This window comes from Hylobates moloch, unplaced genomic scaffold, assembly GCF_009828535.3.
Source record: "Hylobates moloch isolate HMO894 unplaced genomic scaffold, HMol_V3 SCAFFOLD_9, whole genome shotgun sequence".
In the NCBI taxonomy this organism is placed as follows: domain Eukaryota; kingdom Metazoa; phylum Chordata; class Mammalia; order Primates; family Hylobatidae; genus Hylobates; species Hylobates moloch.
The window spans coordinates 90,321,552-90,342,076 of NW_026652284.1; the positions used below are offsets into that span (position 1 = coordinate 90,321,552).

General features: G+C 38.8%; 1 protein-coding gene across 1 annotated transcript; it reads right to left on the bottom strand.

The window, feature by feature from the left end:
• Positions 1-5,769: 5,769 nt before the first annotated feature.
• Positions 5,770-18,001, bottom strand: KCNV1 (potassium voltage-gated channel modifier subfamily V member 1). The gene is made up of 4 exons (XM_032760292.2): positions 17,849-18,001; positions 16,158-17,422; positions 14,485-15,014; positions 5,770-10,732 (listed from the first exon to the last, which is right to left on the bottom strand). The coding sequence occupies exons 2-4, from the start codon at positions 16,616-16,618 to the stop codon at positions 10,221-10,223; spliced, it is 1,503 nt and encodes a 500-aa protein (XP_032616183.1). The 5' UTR covers positions 16,619-17,422; positions 17,849-18,001; the 3' UTR covers positions 5,770-10,220.
• Between the last annotated feature and the right edge of the window lie 2,524 nt (positions 18,002-20,525).

Genomic DNA, 20,525 nt, shown 5'->3' on the forward strand with positions numbered 1-20,525 from the left:
TTATACTTAGAGGTTTTTTTCAGGGAGTAGTTACTTTCTATGGTTAAAATCTTAAAGAAAACTAACTAAATAAATAATAAAGCTTATATGAGGAAAGAAGCTATGAGTTCAGCTAATAGTGGAAGAATTACTTTATTTTTACATTTTTCATTCATTTTTTTTTTCTTTTCCTGACAGCTTGTGGTCAGAGTTGTACTATTGTTTGTAAATGTTTTTTTTTTTTAATTTTAGAAGCAAGACTTGTTGAAATAAATTTCCTACGAAGTATAGTTTCCATGGCAACTGTAACTGTCTTTTATTTTCACATGTACCGTTTAGAATTAGTTGACAATAATTATAGACCACTTAAGCTAAAACATTTTCTGTACAACAGAGACGTGTATAAAGACAGGGTTTCAGAAAAATCGTTCTGGTTTAGAGAAACTTAAATTACTTGTTAAGAAAGACTTGATTTTCTTACTTAGGTAGATGACTGAAATTCTATCTAAATATCCAGTGTGAAGTTTGAGATGACTGTGTCAAGGGACATTTTCCCTACTACAATTTTAAAATTCCATTTGTTACCAAAACTTTTAATTTCTCTTGTGCTGGGTATGTTTACATGCACGTTCCTGACTTCTCAAATCTTCTTTAGTTCAATTAGTTCTTCTTTGAAACAATTTAGGTATTGGGCAACAGAATAATGTAGAAAGTATATGCATTAAAATTAACTTTTTTATTTACCAAACCTCTTAGACCATAGTTTTCTAAAGAAGGTAAAGCAAGGTTTCATGTAATTGGAAGAATTGCCAATTAACTTGACAAGGAAATCCATAAGTTAATCAATTAAGTTGCATCATGCTATCGAAAGTGAATATATTTATTTATCTCAGTGGCCTTACAGAAGTTAATTTGTAAACATGAAATTATTTTTCAGTCCTTGGACTATTAATAGTGTCCATTAAAACAGTATTTCTCTGGGTGAGATGTTACTAGTTTAGAAAAGAAAAAAATCAGATTTAGATGGTTGTAAAATCTCCCCCTGAAATACCTTTACTCATGCCATTTCTTCGTTCAATAATAAAGGTAAATAGCATGACAATGACAATTTTGTGCAGGAAAACTATGCTGTGATTTAGTACACAATAAAAAGTGTGTTCTAGCATGTAAAATTATTCTCTGAGGTTAATAATGGCAGGCTAAAATTTTCTTTATAACTTTTCTATGATGCTGGGGTATAGTGGAAGCAATTTTGTGCTTTGATGGGGTACTGTGGACAGTGGAAGAAGGAGCAAATGACCACAAGCTGCTGTCCAGAGACTAACTGCAACAGTGAGGGTTCTAGTTTATTTCACAAGCTCTTTTACTAAGTTTCCTCTCAGAAGAGGCCATGGGATTCATGGTGGGGCTACTTCTGAACCTGCATTAGCTCTATGGATTACCTGTGGTGGCAATAAAAAGGTACTTTTCATATCTCCTGCTGAATGAAGTATAATTGACTGATGGCTTGAGCTGTAGACCTTTTGGAGTATTAATGTAGAGGCATACCTCATTTTATTGCACTTTCCTTTATTGATATGTCAGCAGCATGTGATCACATCAGGTCTCAGTGTCCAATTTTGGTAACCCTCACGATATTTCAATTTTTTAAATTATTATTATATCTAATACAGTGATCTCTGATAAGTGACTTTTGATGTTATTATTGTAATTGTTTTGAGGTTCCACAGACCTCATCCATATAAGATGGCAAACTTAATAAATGTGTGTGTTCTGACTGCTCCACCGACCAGCCGTTCTTCTCCTTAGGCCTGAGGAAATGACAATATTAAAATTAGGTCTATTAATAACCCTAAAAGGGCCTCTTTAAGTGTTCATCTCTCACTTTAAGTCAAAAGCTAGAGATGATTAAGTTTAATGAAGAAGGCATGTTAAAAGCTGTGATGGGCCAATAGCTAGGCCTTGTGTGCCAAAAAGTTAGCCAGTTGTGAACGTGACGAAAAAACTATTGAAGGAAATTAAAAATTATATCCCTGTGAACACACACATGATAAGAAAGTTAAACAGCCTATTGATGATACAGAGAAAGTTTTAGTGGTCTAGGTAGATCAAACCAGCCACAACATTCCCTTAAGCCAGAGCCTAATCCAGTGCAAGGCTCTCTCTCTTTTCAATTCTATCAAGGCTGAGAAAGGTGAGGAAGCTGCAGAAGAAGAATTTGAAGCTAACAGAGTTTGGCTGATGAGGTTTAAGGAAAAAAACTATCTCCAGAAACTTTAAAAACTTTAATATAAAAGTTGAAGGTGAAGCATCAAGTGCTGATATAGAAGCTGCAGTAATTAGCTAGAAGGTCTAGTGAAGATAATTGATGAAAGTAGCTACACTAAACAATAGATTTTCAATGTATGTGAAATAGGCATGCATTGGAAAAAGATGCTATCTAGGACTTTCATAGCTAAAGAGAATAAATTAATGCCTGCCTTCAAAGCTTCTAAAAACAGTCTGTCATTTTAGAAGTGAATGTAGCTGATGATCTTCAGTTGAAGCCAGTACATATTTACCATATGAAAAATTGTAGGGCCCTTAAGAATTACGCTGTATTTATTCTTGTCGTGCTTTATAAGTGAAACAAAAAAGCCTGGATGACAACATGTCTGCTTGTAGCATGGCTTACTGAATATTTTAAGCCCACTGTTGAGACCCACTGCTCAGGACAAAAAAATCCTTTCAAAATATTATTTCTCATTAACAATGCATCTAGTCACCCAAGAACTCTGCTGGAGATGTACAAAGAGTTTAATGTTGTGTTTATTCTTGCTAACACAACACTCATTCTATATCCCATGGATCAAGGAGTAATTTTAACTTTCAAGTCTTATTACTTTAGAAATACATTTTATAAGATTATAGCTGTTATAGTAATTCCTGTAATGGGTCTGAGCAAAGTAATTTGAAAACCTAGAAAAAAGTCACAACTTTAGATGCCACTAAGAACATTTGTGATTCATAGGAGGAGGTCAAACTATCAATTTTAATGGGAGACTGGAAGAAGTTGATTCAAAACCTAATAGATGACTTTAAGGGGTTCAAGATTTTAGTGGAGGAACTAACTGCAGATGGGGTGGAAATAGCTGGAGAATTCAAATTAGAAGTGATATCTGAAGATGTGACTGAGTTGCTGCAATCTCATGACACAGCTTGAATTGATGAGGAGTTGCTTCTAATGGATGAGAAGCAAAGAAAGTGGTTTCTTGAGATGTAATTTACTCTTGGCAAAGACGCTGTGAATATTGTTGAAATGACAACAAATGATTCAGAATATTACAAAGATATAGGACAAAGCAGCAGCAGGGTTTGAAAGGATTGACTCAAATTTTGAAAGAAGATCTACTGTGGGTAAAATGCTATCACACAGCATTTCATGCTATGGAGAATTCTTTGTGAAAGAAAATGTCAATTATCGATGTACATACTTCATTGTTTTCTTATTTAAAGAAATAGCCACAGCCACCCCAAGCTTCAGTAACCACCACCCTAATCAGTCAGCAGCCATCAATATTAAAGCAAGACCTTTTATCAGTAAAAAGATTACAACTTGCTGAGGTTCAGATGATTATTAGCATTTCTTAGCAATAAAGTATTTTTAAATTGTTAATACATTGTTTTTTAGACCTAGAGCTATTGCACACTTAATATGGTATAATATAGTGTAAACACAATTATATATGCAATGGAAAATCAAAACAATTTGTGTGACTCACTTTATTGTGATAATCACTTTATTGTGGGTGGTCTGGAAATTAACCTGTAATATCTCCAAGATATGCCAATAGTCCCATTTCTAAAAAAAGTAGGACTCCTTAATGGGCTACTTTTTCTCAAGTATTCTCCATCAAACTGGCTGAAGTTTCTTAGGAATGGGATGTAATCAGTGCCTTTTTTTTCCCCCCAATTGTCCTCCTTCTCCCTCTTCTTCATAGCTGTCAGACCTGCATCGTGGTTTGAAGATTCTTCCCACCTTCTCTAGATTCCTTCTTTTTATTATTCATAAGCATTTTTCCCCAAGTAAATATCTTGTACATAATCAATATTGTAAAAATCACCTGTCTTGGCATCTGCTTCTCAGAGGACTTGAACTTAGAGTTTGGGGAAAAGATAAATAATTTGATATTGGATGTGTAAATTGTGAGATGTTTATTAGACATCTTTTGAATAGGCAGTTAGTTCACAAATCTGGAAATACAGTAAGTGAGAGGAAAGTTCTAATCTGGATGTAGGAATTTGGGAATTGACCAAAAATCATGATACGTAAGCCATGAAATCAGATGATTTTTGTCAAGGGAGCAGAATAAACAAAGCATAGAAGAGGACTGATGATTAAGCTCTGATTTATGACCTCAATTAGAAAAGATGACTGAACAGTGAAGTGGGGATTAAATTAGGAAGGCATGAAGGGCTGGAAGTCAAGTAAAGGAAGTGTTTTAAGGAAGAATCTGTAATTAATCTTGCAAAATGCTGTTGATGAATCTGGCAATATTAGTTCTAAGAAATGATTGGATTTGGCAATGATGGACTCACTGCTGACCTTAAGGAAAAGTTTTGCAGGAGTTGTAGGGGTGGTAGACTTATGTGAATTTTCCAGAAAGAATGAGAAGATAAACAGTGAATACACAAAGGGAGAGAGTGAGTATGGATACTGCTGTCAAAGAGTTTTGCCATAAAAAAGAGAAGAGAATTCTATGTTTTCTAGAGGATGAAATAGATTCAAGGAATTTTGACAGCTTGTTTTTTTTTTTTTAAATTTTAAGATGGGAAAAAAATGTTTGTGTGCTGACAGGAAGTAGGGAGCGGAAAATTTGATAACATAGTAAGAAGAGGGGAAAAGCTCTCTGTAGCAACGTCCTGGAGTTGGAGATAAAGTGTGGATGGACGATCCAACCCTCGTAAAGTGAGGAAAGGCAGAGTTAATAGGCACAGATGGAGGTAGGTGGATAAATGTGGGTGATGACTCTTTTTAAAAAAATCCCTTCTGATTCTATTTTCTGAGTAAAAGCGGAATCCAAGGGAGGTGTTAGAGGTTTTTACTTGTCTCCAGAGAGTGAATGGACTCAGGAATTGCTGTATGAGATTGCCTGGAAGCTTTAAGAACCCATTTGGGATTGTAGGCATGAATGTAAAGTGAGAGCAGTCTGCAGGCATTGTGTTTTTCTCCGTAGGGCATGATCTGCTCTACAAGGGCAGGCACAAGAAGGCATTGGATTGAATTTAATTAGGGTCAGGGTATTGCCAATTTAATACCAGGAAGGAAGAAAGGGGTACTAGAGTTGGGAGGGCAAGCAAGGGAGTGATTATAATATAATACAATGCAATATAATATAATATAATATAATATAATATAATATAATATAAGCACAGTGAGAACATAAGGATGGTGAGTATCCAGGTTTTCCTATCATTCCTAAAAATGTACCATGTAAGCAACTGCCTGTTGATGAGTAAAGCTCTCCCTGTGTGACATTTGTCTTCCTTATATGAGTATGGCTTGGAGAGAGTTCTGGGGTGGTGATGCTTTGCAAAGAAAAATCATGAAATCATCAGAACATATCATTTGCCTGCTATCCAATATCTTGTTGGATCTGAATTGAAGGATTCATAAGACAGTTATTAATGGCTAATATTTCAAAAGAAGAGACTTTTCTTGTTAACATAATGTATCAATAAAAATATTTCTCAAAGTAGTAAGCTTATCCAATGACAATGTTTTGCTTAGATAAATTGGGTCAGCATATGTATTTTCTGCAACAGCTAATCAAAATATTTTAATAAGCATAAGAATTCCACATTAAAACACAGAACTGAGATTCCTACCTCAGTTATTTGTGCATCTAATCCATTATAGTTGATACTACATTGCATTAAAATGATAAATGCAATAATTTCTTGTATGTTATAGAAATAATATATACATAAAATAAAATATGAATATGTCACTCTTAATAGAGATACTTCAGTAATTTCTTAAAATTGCTTTTTTAGGTACTTAAGCATTGCCTATATGCATTTAAATGTCTGAAAGTGGTGTTTTCTAACAGGCAAAGATTTCATGATGAAGACACAAAAGGTGTTGCAACGAAAGCAAAAATTGACAAATGGGATCTAATTAAACTCTAGAGCTTTGTCAGAGCAAAGGAACCTATCAACAGAGTGAGCAGACAACCTACAGATTGGGGGGAAATATTTGCAAACTATACATCTACAAAGGTCTAATATTCCAGCATCTATAAGAAACTTGAACAAATTTTCAAGAAAAAAACAAATAATCCCATTAAAAAGTAGGCAAAGGATATGAACAGACACTTTTCAAAAGAAAACATACATGCAGCCAACAATGATATGAAAAAAAGCCTCAATATCACTGATCATTAGAGAAATGCAAATCAAAACCACAGTGAGATGCCATCTCACACTAGTCAGAATGGCTATTACTAAAAAGTAAAAAAAAAAAAAAATGCAGATGCTGGCGAAGTTGTGGAGCAATTGAAATGCATATACACTGTTACTGGGACTGTAAATTAGTTCAACCATGTGAGAGTGTGGCAATTCCTCAAAGACCTAAAAACAGAAATACCATTGGATCCAGCAATCCCATTAATGGGTATATACCCAAGGGATATAAATTGTTTTATTTTAAAGATACATGCACACGTATGTTCATTGCAGCATTATTCACAGTAGCAAAGACATGGAATAAACCTAAATGCCCATCAATTGTAGACTGGATAAAGAAAATGTATGTATACACCATGACGTACTATCCAGCTATATGAAAGAATGAGATCATGTCATTTGCAGGGACATGGATGGAGCTGGAGGCTATTATCCTTAGCAAACTAATGCAGGAAGAGAAAACCAAATACCACATGTTCTCACTTATAAGTGGGAGCTAAATAATGAGAACACACGAACACATAGAGGGAAACAACACACATTGGGGCCTATCAGAGGGTGCTGGGTAGGAGGAGGGAGAGAATCAGGAAAAATACCTGACGGGTACTAAGTTTAATACCTGGGCGATGAAATAATCCATGCAAAAAAGCTCTCATGACACAAGTTTACCTGTATAACAAATCCACACATGTATCCCTGAACTTAAAATAACAGTTAAATTAACAAAGAAAGTGGTTAATACGGTGAAAACCGTGTAAAAATACAAAAAATTAGCCAGGCGTGGTGGCGGGTGCCTGTAATCCCAGCTACTTGGGAGGCTGATGCAGGAGAATGGCATGAACCCAAGAGGCAGAGCTTGCAGTGAGCCGAGATCGCGCCACTGGCACTCCAGCCTGGGCGACAGAGCGAGACTCCGTCTCAAAAAAACAAACCAAAACAAAAAAAGTAGTGTTCTCTAAATAGCTTAGAGAAAGACAATAATTCAATTATTTTATATTTAAAAAAATTAAATATTGTTTTATAACAATAATTCTTAGATGTTTAAGAAGTGTTAACTGTTTTAAAATAATGGAATATAAAATTGGCAGATTTCCTGCCTTGATTTTTTTACTGAAATGAAGTTTGGTTTGCTTATATATACATTCATTGAATAAATAAACTGATATTTTATTTAAAAGCAAAATTGAGTAAGCAATGATATTTTAAAACTTCTTTCTGAATACCTACATCTTGACAACATTTATATAGCTAACAGCACATTTGTAGAGAAGATGTTTAGGATCCTCCATGATAAAAACATATATACATAAGTATACACATAGTTTTTAATTTTTTTTATTTTCCAACTACTATTTACTCTAAAGATAATATATTTTTAATCTAATAATGACTATAAGGTGTCACCACAGCCTTTTCTTAAAAGCACCATTCCACCTCTGAGAATAAGCTGATATTTTACTTAAGGCATGTTGAACTTCTCCATGCACAAGAAGTTGGCTTGCCTGCTTAAAAAATAAATTTCTATGCAGAGCTTGTGTGGGAAGAATGAAATCTGCAATTTGACTTTTAGGAGTGTCATTTTCAGGGTCAGGCAGATTGGTGTTCAGTGCTGGCTCTGCCGTCTATAGCCTGTGTGAATTTAGACAAGTTTATACCTTTTAATGTTTCGGTTTCGCTGTCTTTCCCTCACACACCTTTGAACAGAATATTAATTACAAGAAAACAGGACCTAGTCTTGTTTAAGAAAGACTCCCTAGTCCCCGGCACACCAAAGATCCTTAATAAATATTTGTTCAGTTAATAAATATATAAAATATGTATTTTGAAGAGTATAAGAATAGTAATTATATAATAGGGATATTTTGAGGATAAAATGGCATAATACATGATGAATACAGAGCATAGTCCTGGATCAGAGTAACTATTTTTATTAGAGAAAGTTCTAGAAAAGCTGGAGTAAGTTTACCTTCTGCGTCTAACTTCTACTTTCCCTTCAGATTGTGGAAGGGATTTATACTACGACTAGTGGCCCTGTGCCACAATCTAGCACCCATGTATGTGTGTAAGAAGGAAAATATTTATCTTATTAATATTCATATCTCCTGAACCTTTTATAATATTTAGGAGAAGTGGAAACAAGTTAAATGAATTAAAGTACTTTAGCACGCAATCTAAAACTCATGCCATCAGTGAAAATGTTTTCAGAGCTTAACCATGCATACCAGAAAACAGGAGGTAGTACATGCGATATTTCATTGATTTTAAGGTGCTTATTTTAAATTTTTACATATCTGAAATCCGGATGCATTTTACAGTTAATGGCATCTTACAATTGACTGGCATCTTTCTTTCTTAGTAGTGCATAGCATAATAGGATGTCTTAAATAGAGTTTATGAAATACGTTATAGCTATATATTAAAGCAGTCCTCAATGTTTATTTCTTATCAGCATTCACCCCTGGCAAAGAGCCTTCTAGGCTTTTTTCCCTAACATCTCGCCCCCATGAAATGTTAATACCACAGATATACTCAATATGCTTATCTGTGTTTTGTAAATGAAGTGATAAGATTTTTTTTCCTCAAGAACCAATTTTCTTCCCCTTGGGGGCTCTATTATATTGGAAATGTAGGTATTAAAGCGATGCATTCCTTGTTATTCTTAGGTTGTAGAATCTCGTTTACTAAAATAATGGGAATCATGAGCTAGTTCTTAGCTTTAGAGGTTTTGGCTTTAATTATATAATACAATGTCTAGGAATTGTGTTATTATCATAAATGTCAAAATGCCTGCAAAGTTTGAACATTTGCTATTTACCCCAACAATCAGAAAGCTGTTCATAATTTTTTTTTGTTAACAAATAAAAGATCTTCAAGTTCATCCAGTGATGTCATTTAACATATATTTCCCATTTTATGAAATAAGATTATTTAATAATTTCAGTGTAGAAATTTAGGATGTTCACTACCTCACTTTTACATATTCATTATTTTAAAGCCATAACGTGAACAATACATCCATAAAGAGACATTTAAAGACCATCTGATATTCATAAAATACTAAGAAAAATGCTGTTTTATGCTCCACATATTACACTGAGTTGGGAGAATGAAGATGTGCAATTGTTGAAGTGTTTGTGTAGACTCATGTACTGCAATCTAAGCAGTTTTGGGATTCCCACCTCTTACAGTAATAATGGAATACAGAGATCAGTTCACTTGTGACCAGTGGTTTACATGAAAAAGAAGATAGGGATACAATCTCTGCCCATCAGTAATGATTTTCTCTTGTAAAGCTAAGTATTATATTCAATAGCTTTAAATGATAGAGAAAGGAGTAATTTATGTACTTGGATAAAATCTTTAAATAGCAAAGTTGTTCAATATGTTCTTAAATATTTACTTATCTTTCTTTGGGCTATGCAGTTTGCCTTCCATTTTTAAAAAATTAGTGGTGCAAAAAAACTTGTAATATTGGTGATACATAAAATCTTTAACTTTTTTGTATGTATTGCAATAACATTATTTTATATTTGACAATTCAAACATGTTTATATTGGCCCAGTTGTATTTGGTTGTGTTAATTGGCTATTTTGGACACTCAAATGTGTCAGAACACTGTGCAGTTGTTATAGGTGATGTGAAATATTCTAGTAGACGAAGCAATGTATCAGCAAAAATTAATTAAGATGAGCAGTACTCTGAAGAGACTCATCATCAGAATACAGAAATCCACATCACTGCTTTATCATTTTAGTTAATTGTACATAGCTTTTGTAAATAAATTGAAAATTAATTCAAAACCAGAAATCATCTCCCCCGCTGCTCCTAGTACTTGCTCTTTCTCTGCCTTTCAGTCGCAGCATCTCCATGATACTCCGGGCATAGACATCTCTCAAGTTAACACTGATATATGAGTCAGTGGCTATATTCTTGGTAAGCTTCTTTAGGGCTTCACGCTGTCTAACAGCTGCTTCCTTGAGTTTCAAGGTGAAGTAGCAAGCAGAGAAGCGATCGTTAATAATAGCAATAGGCAAGGCCAAGACAAGAATTCCCGATAATATACACATGAAGGCCACGATTTTGCCTGTGGTGGTGTCTGGTCTAATGTCCCCATATCCCACAGTAGTCATAGAGGTGGTGGCCCACCACCATGCACAAGGGACACTTGTGAAGGTTGTGTCAGGAATGCTTTGCTCAGCAAAGTATTCTACAGTTGAAAATATAGAGATTCCCACGGATAGAAATAGGAGTAGTAAGCCGACTTCTTCATAACACTGGGTGATTGTCATCCCAAGGGAACGTAATCCTGCAATAGAACAAACGCTGTCAGTCATTGGCATCCATCTTCTCTCTCTTCCTTCCCTCCTTCCCCTCTCTCTCCTTGCTCTCCCACCCACAAACTGCACTGCACACTTAAATGTCCCCAGCACTGGGCAATGTTCTGGGCATACAAAGTTGATTAAATCATAATCCTGTGCTCAGGAAGTTCACAGTGTAGTTGATGGGGCCAGGTTGAGAAGGCTAGAGAGAAATATAATTAGATTCATTAATTCACCTGTAGAATTATTGAACTTCTACTATTAAAAAGAAGGCGAGAGGTAAGACTGAAGGCAGGCAGGGGTGGTATGATAGGAGTTTTGTACTTTAGTCTGTACAATAAGAGGCCTTTGCAGTGTTGCATGTGGAGGGCATATTTGGTCACACCTGCATTTCAATGCATCATTTTAGCACTTGTTTCAAATGCCAATTTTATGTTATCTTGTATTTTATGTGTCTGTTTTTCTCACCTTCCTTGTAAAGTTTAACACAATCAGCAACCTGATTACCGGAAAGCCAGAAAAAGTAAACAATGGGCACCATAGCAACAAAGTGAAGCAGCAGAAGCAAGTTAGGCATTGGTGATAAAATTGACATGAGAACATCACATGTCTATTCAGGGGACATTCTCACGGTATGTCAGGAGAAGGTCTGAACTCCCAAGACACCCACTGAAACCCTAGTCCTTAATACCAAAGCTGTAGGAAATTATTTCCCTGAGTACATAAAATTTCTGCTTTCCTGTAATAACATAGACCTGAATACAGAATATTCCTCCATTGCAAAAAGGTATGGGAAATGGAACCACTAGAGAATTTACTCTTTATGAAGCATTGGCTGCTTTTCCATTCCTAGATCTGAGGATTTATTAAACCCCAGGGAGACAGACCCACGATAGTCCAATTCTGTCTCTGAAGACACTAGGCCTAAGGCGAGTAAGAGCCCATTATGGGCCGGGCACAGTGGCTCACGCCTATAATCTCAGCACTTTGGGAGGCCGAGGCAGGCAGATCGTGAGGTCAGGAGTTTGAGACCAGCCTGGCCAACATGGTGAAACCCTATCTCTACTAAAAATACCAAAATCAGCCCAGCGTGGTGGTGCGCGCCTGTAATCCTAGTTACTTGGGAGGCTGAGGCTGGAGAATAACTTGAACCTGGGAGGCGAAGGTTGCAGTGAGCCAAGATCACGCCATTGCAATCCAGCCTGGGCAATAGAATGATATTCCATCTCAAAAAAAGAAAAAAAAGAAAGAGAGAGAGAGAGAGAGAAAGAAAGAAAAGAAAGAAAGAAAGGAAAGAAAGAAAGAAAGAAAGAAAGAAAGAAAGAAAGAAAGAAAGAAAGAAAGAAAGAAAGAAAGAAAAGCCCATTATGGAACCAGGCTTTGAATGAACCATAAGATTTATTCCCTAATACTAGAGAGGTGGTTATTAAAGTTTGTCCATATTTTGAAATTATATCAACATGATATCAAAATGATATTGCCCCAGAAGTCCAAAACAATACCTCTTAGAATCATTTTTTGTTTTTATTCACTCACTAGAGACTATTTCAAATGTATTAGCATACTAATCATACTCTTAGGATTTTGAATTTTGCTCTTCAAATTTTGAGATATTCTTGAATTATTAACCAGCTATTTTTAAAGATCATTGAGTATTTTGAAGTTTAACTTCAAAAGAATATCTTTCAGAATACCTTTATAATACCTTTACTTTTATAAAAAACTGGCCTTGATGTGTCTACATAGAATTATGTTCCTTAAATAAATTCACAACATATGAGGAGATGCATAGCATTTATCTGGGAACACTGTTTTAATTTAAAGGCAAAATGTTCAAAACAATTTTGTAAAGGAAAACAAATTGGGTGGAATTTCTAGCATGTTATCTCTATTAACTCAGAGAATCCTCAAAAGAAAGGATATAAGAGGGACATGTTAATTGTTCTGCCATTATACAGATGAGGAGGCTGAGGCATAAAGAGATAGCTTATCTAGTAGAAAGCTACAGAGCCAGGATTTAAACCTAGTTGTCTGGCCAAAATCCCATTATCCTATAACATCTCTCAATTTGAATTTATAATTAATACATGGGGAAATAGGTCATCTATGTTTACATTTTAATAAATGTAGTGTTGAGGCAAAATTGTCAAATATGCAAGTCGTATATTTTTTAATAATTAAGGGTTTACTAAAACTTTATACTTATTTTAGAATGGAGAAAATCTTTGAAGAGGTGACATTGTGGAAATTACTGTTATTTTCCTTTTCCTTTCTTTTGGAAAAAAATGTAGTTTTTACTGGGTGTTTTTAAATTGAGTCTTGTGAAGAGTTTATAAATACTTGAAGAAAGCATCCCATTATCTGTGTCAGAAAACAAAGAGTGGTACTTGTAAAAGTTGTTGGAAACCCCGTTATCAAATTCCTGGTATGTGAGACTAGCTAGGAAAATACACTACCAAAATTATATTATAATAAGTTCTAATTACCAGAGAAATATTGAAGAAAAACATATCAGAAGTTAATTTCACCCAACATTTATAGGAAGGACAACTACCATCAACCTTTTTTAGGTGGTCAGTCCAGGCATATATCTAGGGAAATGAAATAAGGATAGTGATCTCTAGCCAATTTGTTTGTGCTAATACGTATTTGTATCAACATATATAAAATTAATATGACATCATACTCCAGTGTTTCTCAAGGTTTGGTCCAAGAACCACCTATATCAAAGTCATTGGTGAACTTATTATTTATAAAATGTGTGCTCCTAGATCTGATCTCAAGCTTTCTGCGGGTTGGAGCCAGAAGTTGTATTTCAACAAGCTTGCCTGGGGATTCTTATTTTCATTAAGCTATGTCGTAAGGAGACTCATATACTCCAGAACATCTGACAGCTGCAGGGCCAGCCACTGATAACTACTACTGTTGGGGGTGCAAGAATCATTTTTAATCAGTTCCTGTGATTTTCACTGATATTGATTATAATTTTCACGTACCTTATGTGTTTGTGTGTGTGTTATATGGAGACACTTCTAGGAAAATATTAATTAGATTTTCAAAGGCTCTATGACACACAAAAAACTAAGGGATTTCTGTATTCCCCTCTCTCATGCATCCCAGGTTAGGGACAAGAAAACCTTCAGATACTAGATAAAGCATTTAATTAGTTTATTTTGCTTTCTCCCAAAGCAAAATATTTTCATTGCTTCTTCGAAAATTTTGGAAAGGCCACCTGCACCTAGTCATTTCTCTTTCTGCATGGCCAGAGACGGCTCTGAAGGGCCGACTTTCCCTTCTGCCAAGGAGCATATGTGGCAAGCACTTCTTGGATACTGAAGAGATATTGGCTTATGTCCCTATATATCATATATAATTTATGTGTATCTTTTTATGTGTCATTTATGCCTGTTTTGTCTAGAATCTTGAAGAGGCAGAGTGCCTTTAATTTTTGTATATCTTCTGGGCAATGGTTTCAAATAAACTGAGGTTAGCAAATGGTCAAATTTTCTCTCAACATTTCTCTTATGGAGAGGAAGTATGGGAGAGCTCACTTCTCTATACCTGTGAAAACAACTTCAAGGTTTTGCTTCCCAGTGTCTCCTTAGAGGTCATGATTAGGTAAAGTATGGGAGTTGGTAATTCTGAATATCAGTTCAGCATTATTTTCCTTGTACTGTGGTCAAATAACGAATGCTTACATGCAATGGCAAATTAAAAGGCATCAGTGAAATCTGAATACCTGTGGAATGTCTGCCCAGCTTTAGCATGCGCAGAGCCCTGAGCAGCCTCAACACCTGGACGATGCGCCCCACGTTCTCCAGCTCCTGCGTGGTCTGGCTCCCACTTAGGCTCTCTACCAGGAGAGTGATGTAGAAGGGCAAGATGGCAAGGAGGTCTATGATGTTTGGCACCTTTCTTAGGAAGCGACACCTATCGCGCACACACAGGAAGCGGAGGATAAACTCCCCGGTGAACCAGCTAATGCACACATACTCCAGGATTTCCAGCAGCTGCAGGTCCAGCCAGCTTAACTCAGCTGACATCAGGGCCATGTTAATGATGGACACCACCACGAAGATAATGGAGATGACCCCAAAGATACGGGCAGCTGTGGAAGATCCAGGTTTCTCCAGGATATTCCAGAGCTTCTGGCGAACAGTGGGACAAGGTCCTTGGGAGAAGTCCTGTTCACTCTCATGTTGACTTTCCTGGTCTTCTGTGTCCTTCTTGAAGTCTAAAGTTTCACTCAGCTCTTTTCTTCTGAAGTATCTTTTAGAGAAAACAATTTGGTGATTAGTCTAACTTTATTAAAATACAGAAGTATAAGATAATTAAACATGACAGGGAGGTCAGACTTTTTCGTTCAACAAAATGCAGAAAAATGTCTATTCATATTTTACTTAGGTTGTGTCTTACCCACAGTATTCGGAATTTCTCCCTTTGGATGATTTTTTTTTTTTTTTTTTTTTTTTTTTTTTTTTTTGAGACGGAGTCTCTCTCTGTCGCCCGGGCTGGAGTGCAGCGGAGTGATCTCGGCTTACTGTAGCCTCCGCTTCCCAGGTTCAAGCGATTCTCCTGCCCCAGCCTCCTGAGTACCTGGGATTACAGGTACGCACCACCACCCCCAGGTAATTTTTGTATTTTTAGTAGAGACAGGGTTTAGCCATGTTGTCCAGGGGGGTCTCGAACTCTTGGCCTCAAGTGATCCACCCGCCTCGGCCTCCCAAAGTGCTGGGATTACAGGCATGAGCCACCACGACCGGCCTGGATTATAATTTTTAAAATGACACTTTCTTAGTAGAAGTTTATACATAGTAAAGCTACTTTGGATTAATACATTTTATTACCCATTTTCTGGTAACAAGAACAGATGTTTGGCAGATGGAACTTTTTTGTGTGTGTAAAGGACATGTATTCATGAAGAAATGGTAGTAATAGCAAGGTAAACTCAGAGTTCCACAATCATTAAATCAAAGGACCAACCTTTTATCTTCTATATTTAAAACAATTCTCTATTCAAGTTTTTCAAAGTCAATGTTCTAGGTTTGATAAATGATAATGCTGCGTGCCAAATCTTTTATCCCTATGCATGCATTTTTGGAGCATGGCTTTTGTGATTCATTTATTCAGTCACCAAATATTTATTGTGGGCCTGAAGTCCCTTGCCTTATACGTTAAATTAGCATACTCAAAAAAGGGAACAAAGAGATTCAAAAAGTTCTATTCAAAAGTTGGCGTTGATGCTTTCCAGTCCCCCACCCCCACCCCACCTGTAAGCCCAGAAGTGGCCACACCTTATTGCTAGGCCTGGCTCCAGCGAAGCTTGCGTAAAGCCTGAAATCTACCTGTGCCTTCCTCTCTTTCTCTGCCGCGCCCGCCTCCCCGCCCAGCCGCCGCGTGCCTCCGGGGTACCTGTCCCTGCAGCAGGAATCGATGCTGAGCTCATCGATGCCCCAGTACTGGATCTCCTGCAGGAAGGAGAGCGCGCACAGCTGCTCCATGACATGCAGGCGGCCGGTGCGGTAGTAGTGCAGGACATATCGGAACGCCTGCGAGCTGCGGTCGAAGAAGTACTCGTTGTCCACGGGGTTGGCATCGTCGCAAAGCTCCAGAGGGCTGGGCACGGCGGCCAGGGCCCCGGGGCGGCGGTAGGAAGCCACCACCACGGCCAGCTTGCCAAGGCGCGTGTGCGGAAAGCAGGACAGCGCCTGCTGCGAGAGCACGAAGCGGCTGCCGCCCACGTTGACCGTGAAGCAGTCCCCGAGCGCCAAGGGCTCCCCTTCACCCTCGCTGCAGAAGACACTAGAGTCCAGGGAGGTCAGGGAGCCGCTGTCCAGCGGCGAGTCCAGTAGCGCTCTGCCGCTGGAAGGCATCTCTATCCCAGTCGCCGCGGCCTGAGGGCGCCACAAAGTTGGGGACACGCCGGAAGCGTTGGTCCCGCGAGGGCGGTGGCACGGCCCCTGGTGGCGGCCGGGATTCCCCGGGCTCCCGAAGGGGTTACCTCTCCCTGGCGCACTCTCTCCGCCCGCTGTGCGTCTTCCTCCTCCTGCCGCTAGGGAGCCGCGAGTGCGCGGAAGCAGCGCACAAGTGGCAGAGAGAGGAGACTGGGAGCAGAGGAAGGGTCGCGCTAAGAGAAAGGATCAGGTGAGGTCCAAGCCCGACACAGTCCCTGTGCACACTGCTGGTCGCCCTGTCCCTTCCCTAACGTTGTCACCCCGCCTCCCAACTTCGCAATTGCGATTCCCAGCCCAGGAGGTGTACAGATTGAATGACTCGCTACTTGGTGGGTGGAGGGGTTGGGGAAGGGAGGAAGGAGGGAGATGTGGGGCGGAGGAGGAGGAAGAGGAGAGAAGATGACTCTTAGCTGAACGCAAGCAAGCAAGCAAGCAAGGGGGATGGCGAGACTCACTCCTGCCTGCAGGAGACCAAAACAAAAAGTTCAGAAAGCAAAGGAAGTGGTAACCGGGTCCCTTCCAACTTGAGAATTTATATTCCTCCCTTTTCTTTTACTGCCGCTTCATAGGCCTCCCCGGGGGTGTTCGCTGGAGGTGTGAGCAGGTGGGGGAGGGTTCTCTGGGTGAGGGGGCCGCACCATTTTCTCCCAATTCACTCTCATTCTAGTCTGATGATCACTGACGCTCCATTTTCTTCTCCCGTCTCCCTTGGGTTCTGACCTCCTGGTTGAGAAACAAGAATAATGAATGATGACTTTTTATTGAAGACCCAGTGGGTCACTAAGAACCAGGAGTGTCACTGTCAGCTCCCACCCTGTCGAGGGTCCACCTCGCGTTGAGGCACTTTTTTGAGGCACCCTTCCTTTTAGCCATTTCTGTCCCTACAAGTTTCCCGGAGAGCAGGTGTTCTGAGCACAGCGGAGCTCTCATTTTAGAAGGAAAGGCAAAAAGACAAGGAATAGAACAAGCGTGGGCTGGGGCAGGAATTTAAATAGTAACGACGGCCTCCCTCGGTAAAGGCAGAAGCCGAGGCCAGCGCCCAGGTGAGACTAGAAGTGTACCCACGGGGCCCCTGGAAGCTGCGCTCGAGCCAACCTGTTGGACTCGAGGCGAGGAGGTGGGGGCGGGAGGGAAGAGCAAGTGACTCACCTGCAGCTCCCGGCACATCTGGTCTGCGCACAACCGGCGCCGCAGGTAACGTACTCTTCCTTTGATTCTCTTGGTCTACACGTGAGGTCTGACTCGACCGGTCCAGGAGGGAAACTGTGTTCCCGCTGAGCTCTACCCAGCGCCTGCTGCCTTGCCTCGCCTCCACCTCCCTCCGGGCTCCTGGCCCCTGGGCTTAGGCTAAGCGTGTCCGCCCCGCCCGCTCTAGCTCTGAGAGCCACTCGCCCAGTGCTTCCAGCACCAGCAGAGGGGAGTGGCAGGATCTAAGGGAGGGAGGTGAGGAGGCGGGGGTGGGGGCGGGGGGTAGTGAGGTGCCCGGTGACACTCAATATTATATTCATCCTGAACATACTTGTAGAATTACTGCATTTGATTCCCGTTTCCCTGGATCTGTGCCTTTGCAAATGCTCCAGAACAAAATTTCCAACTGGATCAGTGTGCTAAACTTGAGGTTAGGGCAGTTATATTAACTGCTTCGTTTGGCATGGTTCAAGGTTTTCACATTTTCAGCAAGCATCTCAGAATCATGCATTTTTCAAGTCTTTGCCAGAGAGAGTGAACCACACTCATCTTCGTTGTTTTCTAGTACGTATATATAGAATACATATTGGAAAGCGTATATTATGGATACACTTACATATATAAGTATATATTAGAAAGCATACACACACACACACATATTAGGTAGTATATATAAAGACATAAGCAGGCAGCCTGATGTAGTAGAATAAGCTTTTTCATAGATTGGACGGAAACGTGACTGTTTAGGTCTAGCTTTGCTAACTGGCTGTGGGACGTCTGGCTATATCATTTACTTCCGAGGGTCTCAGTGCCTTCCTCAGTGAAATTTCAAGTTTTAATAAAAACACCCAACATTTAATGGGTGCTTACTTTATGCCAGGAAATTTGTAGACTCTTTATTCATGCAGTACCTTATTTAATCATAATGACAACACTATGAGGTAGCATATATCCATTTGACAGAAAGGAAAAGTGAGGCACAGGGAAATTAAGTGATTTACAAAGCGCCACACGGTTCAAATCAAACCCAGGATTACATGTCAGAGGCTGCCTTCATAAACAAAATGCTAGAAACGTTATTTTTTGTTGACAAATCAGTGTGATTGTTTTTATTTTCTTTGCAAGTTTCTAATGAAGGACAGGAGTTTAATGAGGTATTTTCATTACTCTTTCAACAACAGTTTACTGAGCATTCACTATATACTGGCACTATTCAAGGTACTTGCGATATATCAATGAAGAACAGACAAGATCTCTGTTGTTGTGGAGCTTATAGTAATCCTCTGAGAATAAATGGGGGACTTCAAGAAACTTTTTTAAACTATAATATTTATAAGCATGGTTCTTTTGACAGCCATCCATTTGGTTAACTTCTCTCCGTAAAGAACTCTTCCATACAGTAAATACAGAGATGCTAGAATTATCCCAGTCAATAGTTCGCCATTCTGTATAGGTACCGCATTGTTATTATTTTTTAATGTAGCAGAGCTTTCCCCTGCACAGCAAGAAAACTCCTCCAGCATCTCAATTATAGACTATTTAAGTATTGAAAAAAAGGAAAATGCCATAGTTCTGTTAAGGCTTATTCATACCATGATTAGCAATGAAAGTCTATACTAGCTTTACAGATTATGGTGAGGAAAGAGGAAAGCGTTCAAAGGAGAATGACAGGTTTAGGTGAGGAGAGAGATCTTGGACAGGTAACCAGAGGTTAGTGAAAGATGACTGAGGCTTCCATGTCTCCTCCCCTGCCGCTAAGCCACTGAACCTCAGTTATGATGAACGTTGTCCTGTAGAAGTAGTTGTAATAACCTCTCCTGAAGAGTCAGGCTCTCTGCTACACATCTGACTTCTCACAATGATCCTATGAAGTAAGCATTGTAATCCTTAGTTATAGATTTCAGCTTGGATGCTCACAGGCACTAAGAAAGTAACTTTCTACCTTACATAGTGAATACGTGAAGGGGTATGTGAAAGGCTTGAAACAGGCCCTTTCTGACTCCTGACTCTATCTCGACTGCTAACAGCCTAAATGTTTCAATTGGGCATTGATTGTAGTTATAGCAATTTACACTAATCAAGGCAATCATAACTAGAGGGATGATTAGTCAACATGGACTATATAAATATAAATGACCCCTTTTTAAAATATAGAGTCTTGAGTAATACAAATCCCCACTTGTGCTCTGTGCCTTTCCCTTAAGTCTGTTGATTTTCCTTCCTTGATGGCCCAGGTTTTAGTAAGAGACTCCAAGGAAGAGCATACCATAGAAGGGAAATGTGTCCACTTGAAAGATACTTCTTTTAGCCCTAATCCTGACCTGAGGTATAACCTGAGGTATGTCAAAGGAGAACTGCTGATAAGTAGTTGGGGGTGGTGAGGTCTTGCTTTCCATTTCATTTCTACATAGCATAGGAGGAATGTGATTGTCATGTGGGAGGTTGCTCAGTACTGCAATGTGAAAACTCGACAGTCTAAAGGCTTTGGGTATATTTCCTAGTCATCAGATGTTATATTCGAGTGATTTTCCATTAAGACTCTTGTTATGAAATACTCTACTTGCTTTTGGCTTCATCTATCAATTCTACATGTATTGACTTGAATATGGAATCTCCAGTGACAACTAGTATTTTTAAT

Excerpts from the sequence above, each read along its gene's own strand:
- KCNV1 (XM_032760292.2), bottom strand. The coding sequence starts at position 16,618 with ATGCCTTCCAGCGGCAGAGCGCTACTGGACTCGCCGCTGGACAGCGGC. Across the intron at positions 15,015-16,157 it reads GATTCCTGCTGCAGGGACAG|ATACTTCAGAAGAAAAGAGC; the intron begins GTACCCCGGAGG and ends TTTCTCTAAAAG. Across the intron at positions 10,733-14,484 it reads GCTGGGCAGACATTCCACAG|GATTACGTTCCCTTGGGATG; the intron begins GTATTCAGATTT and ends GTTCTATTGCAG.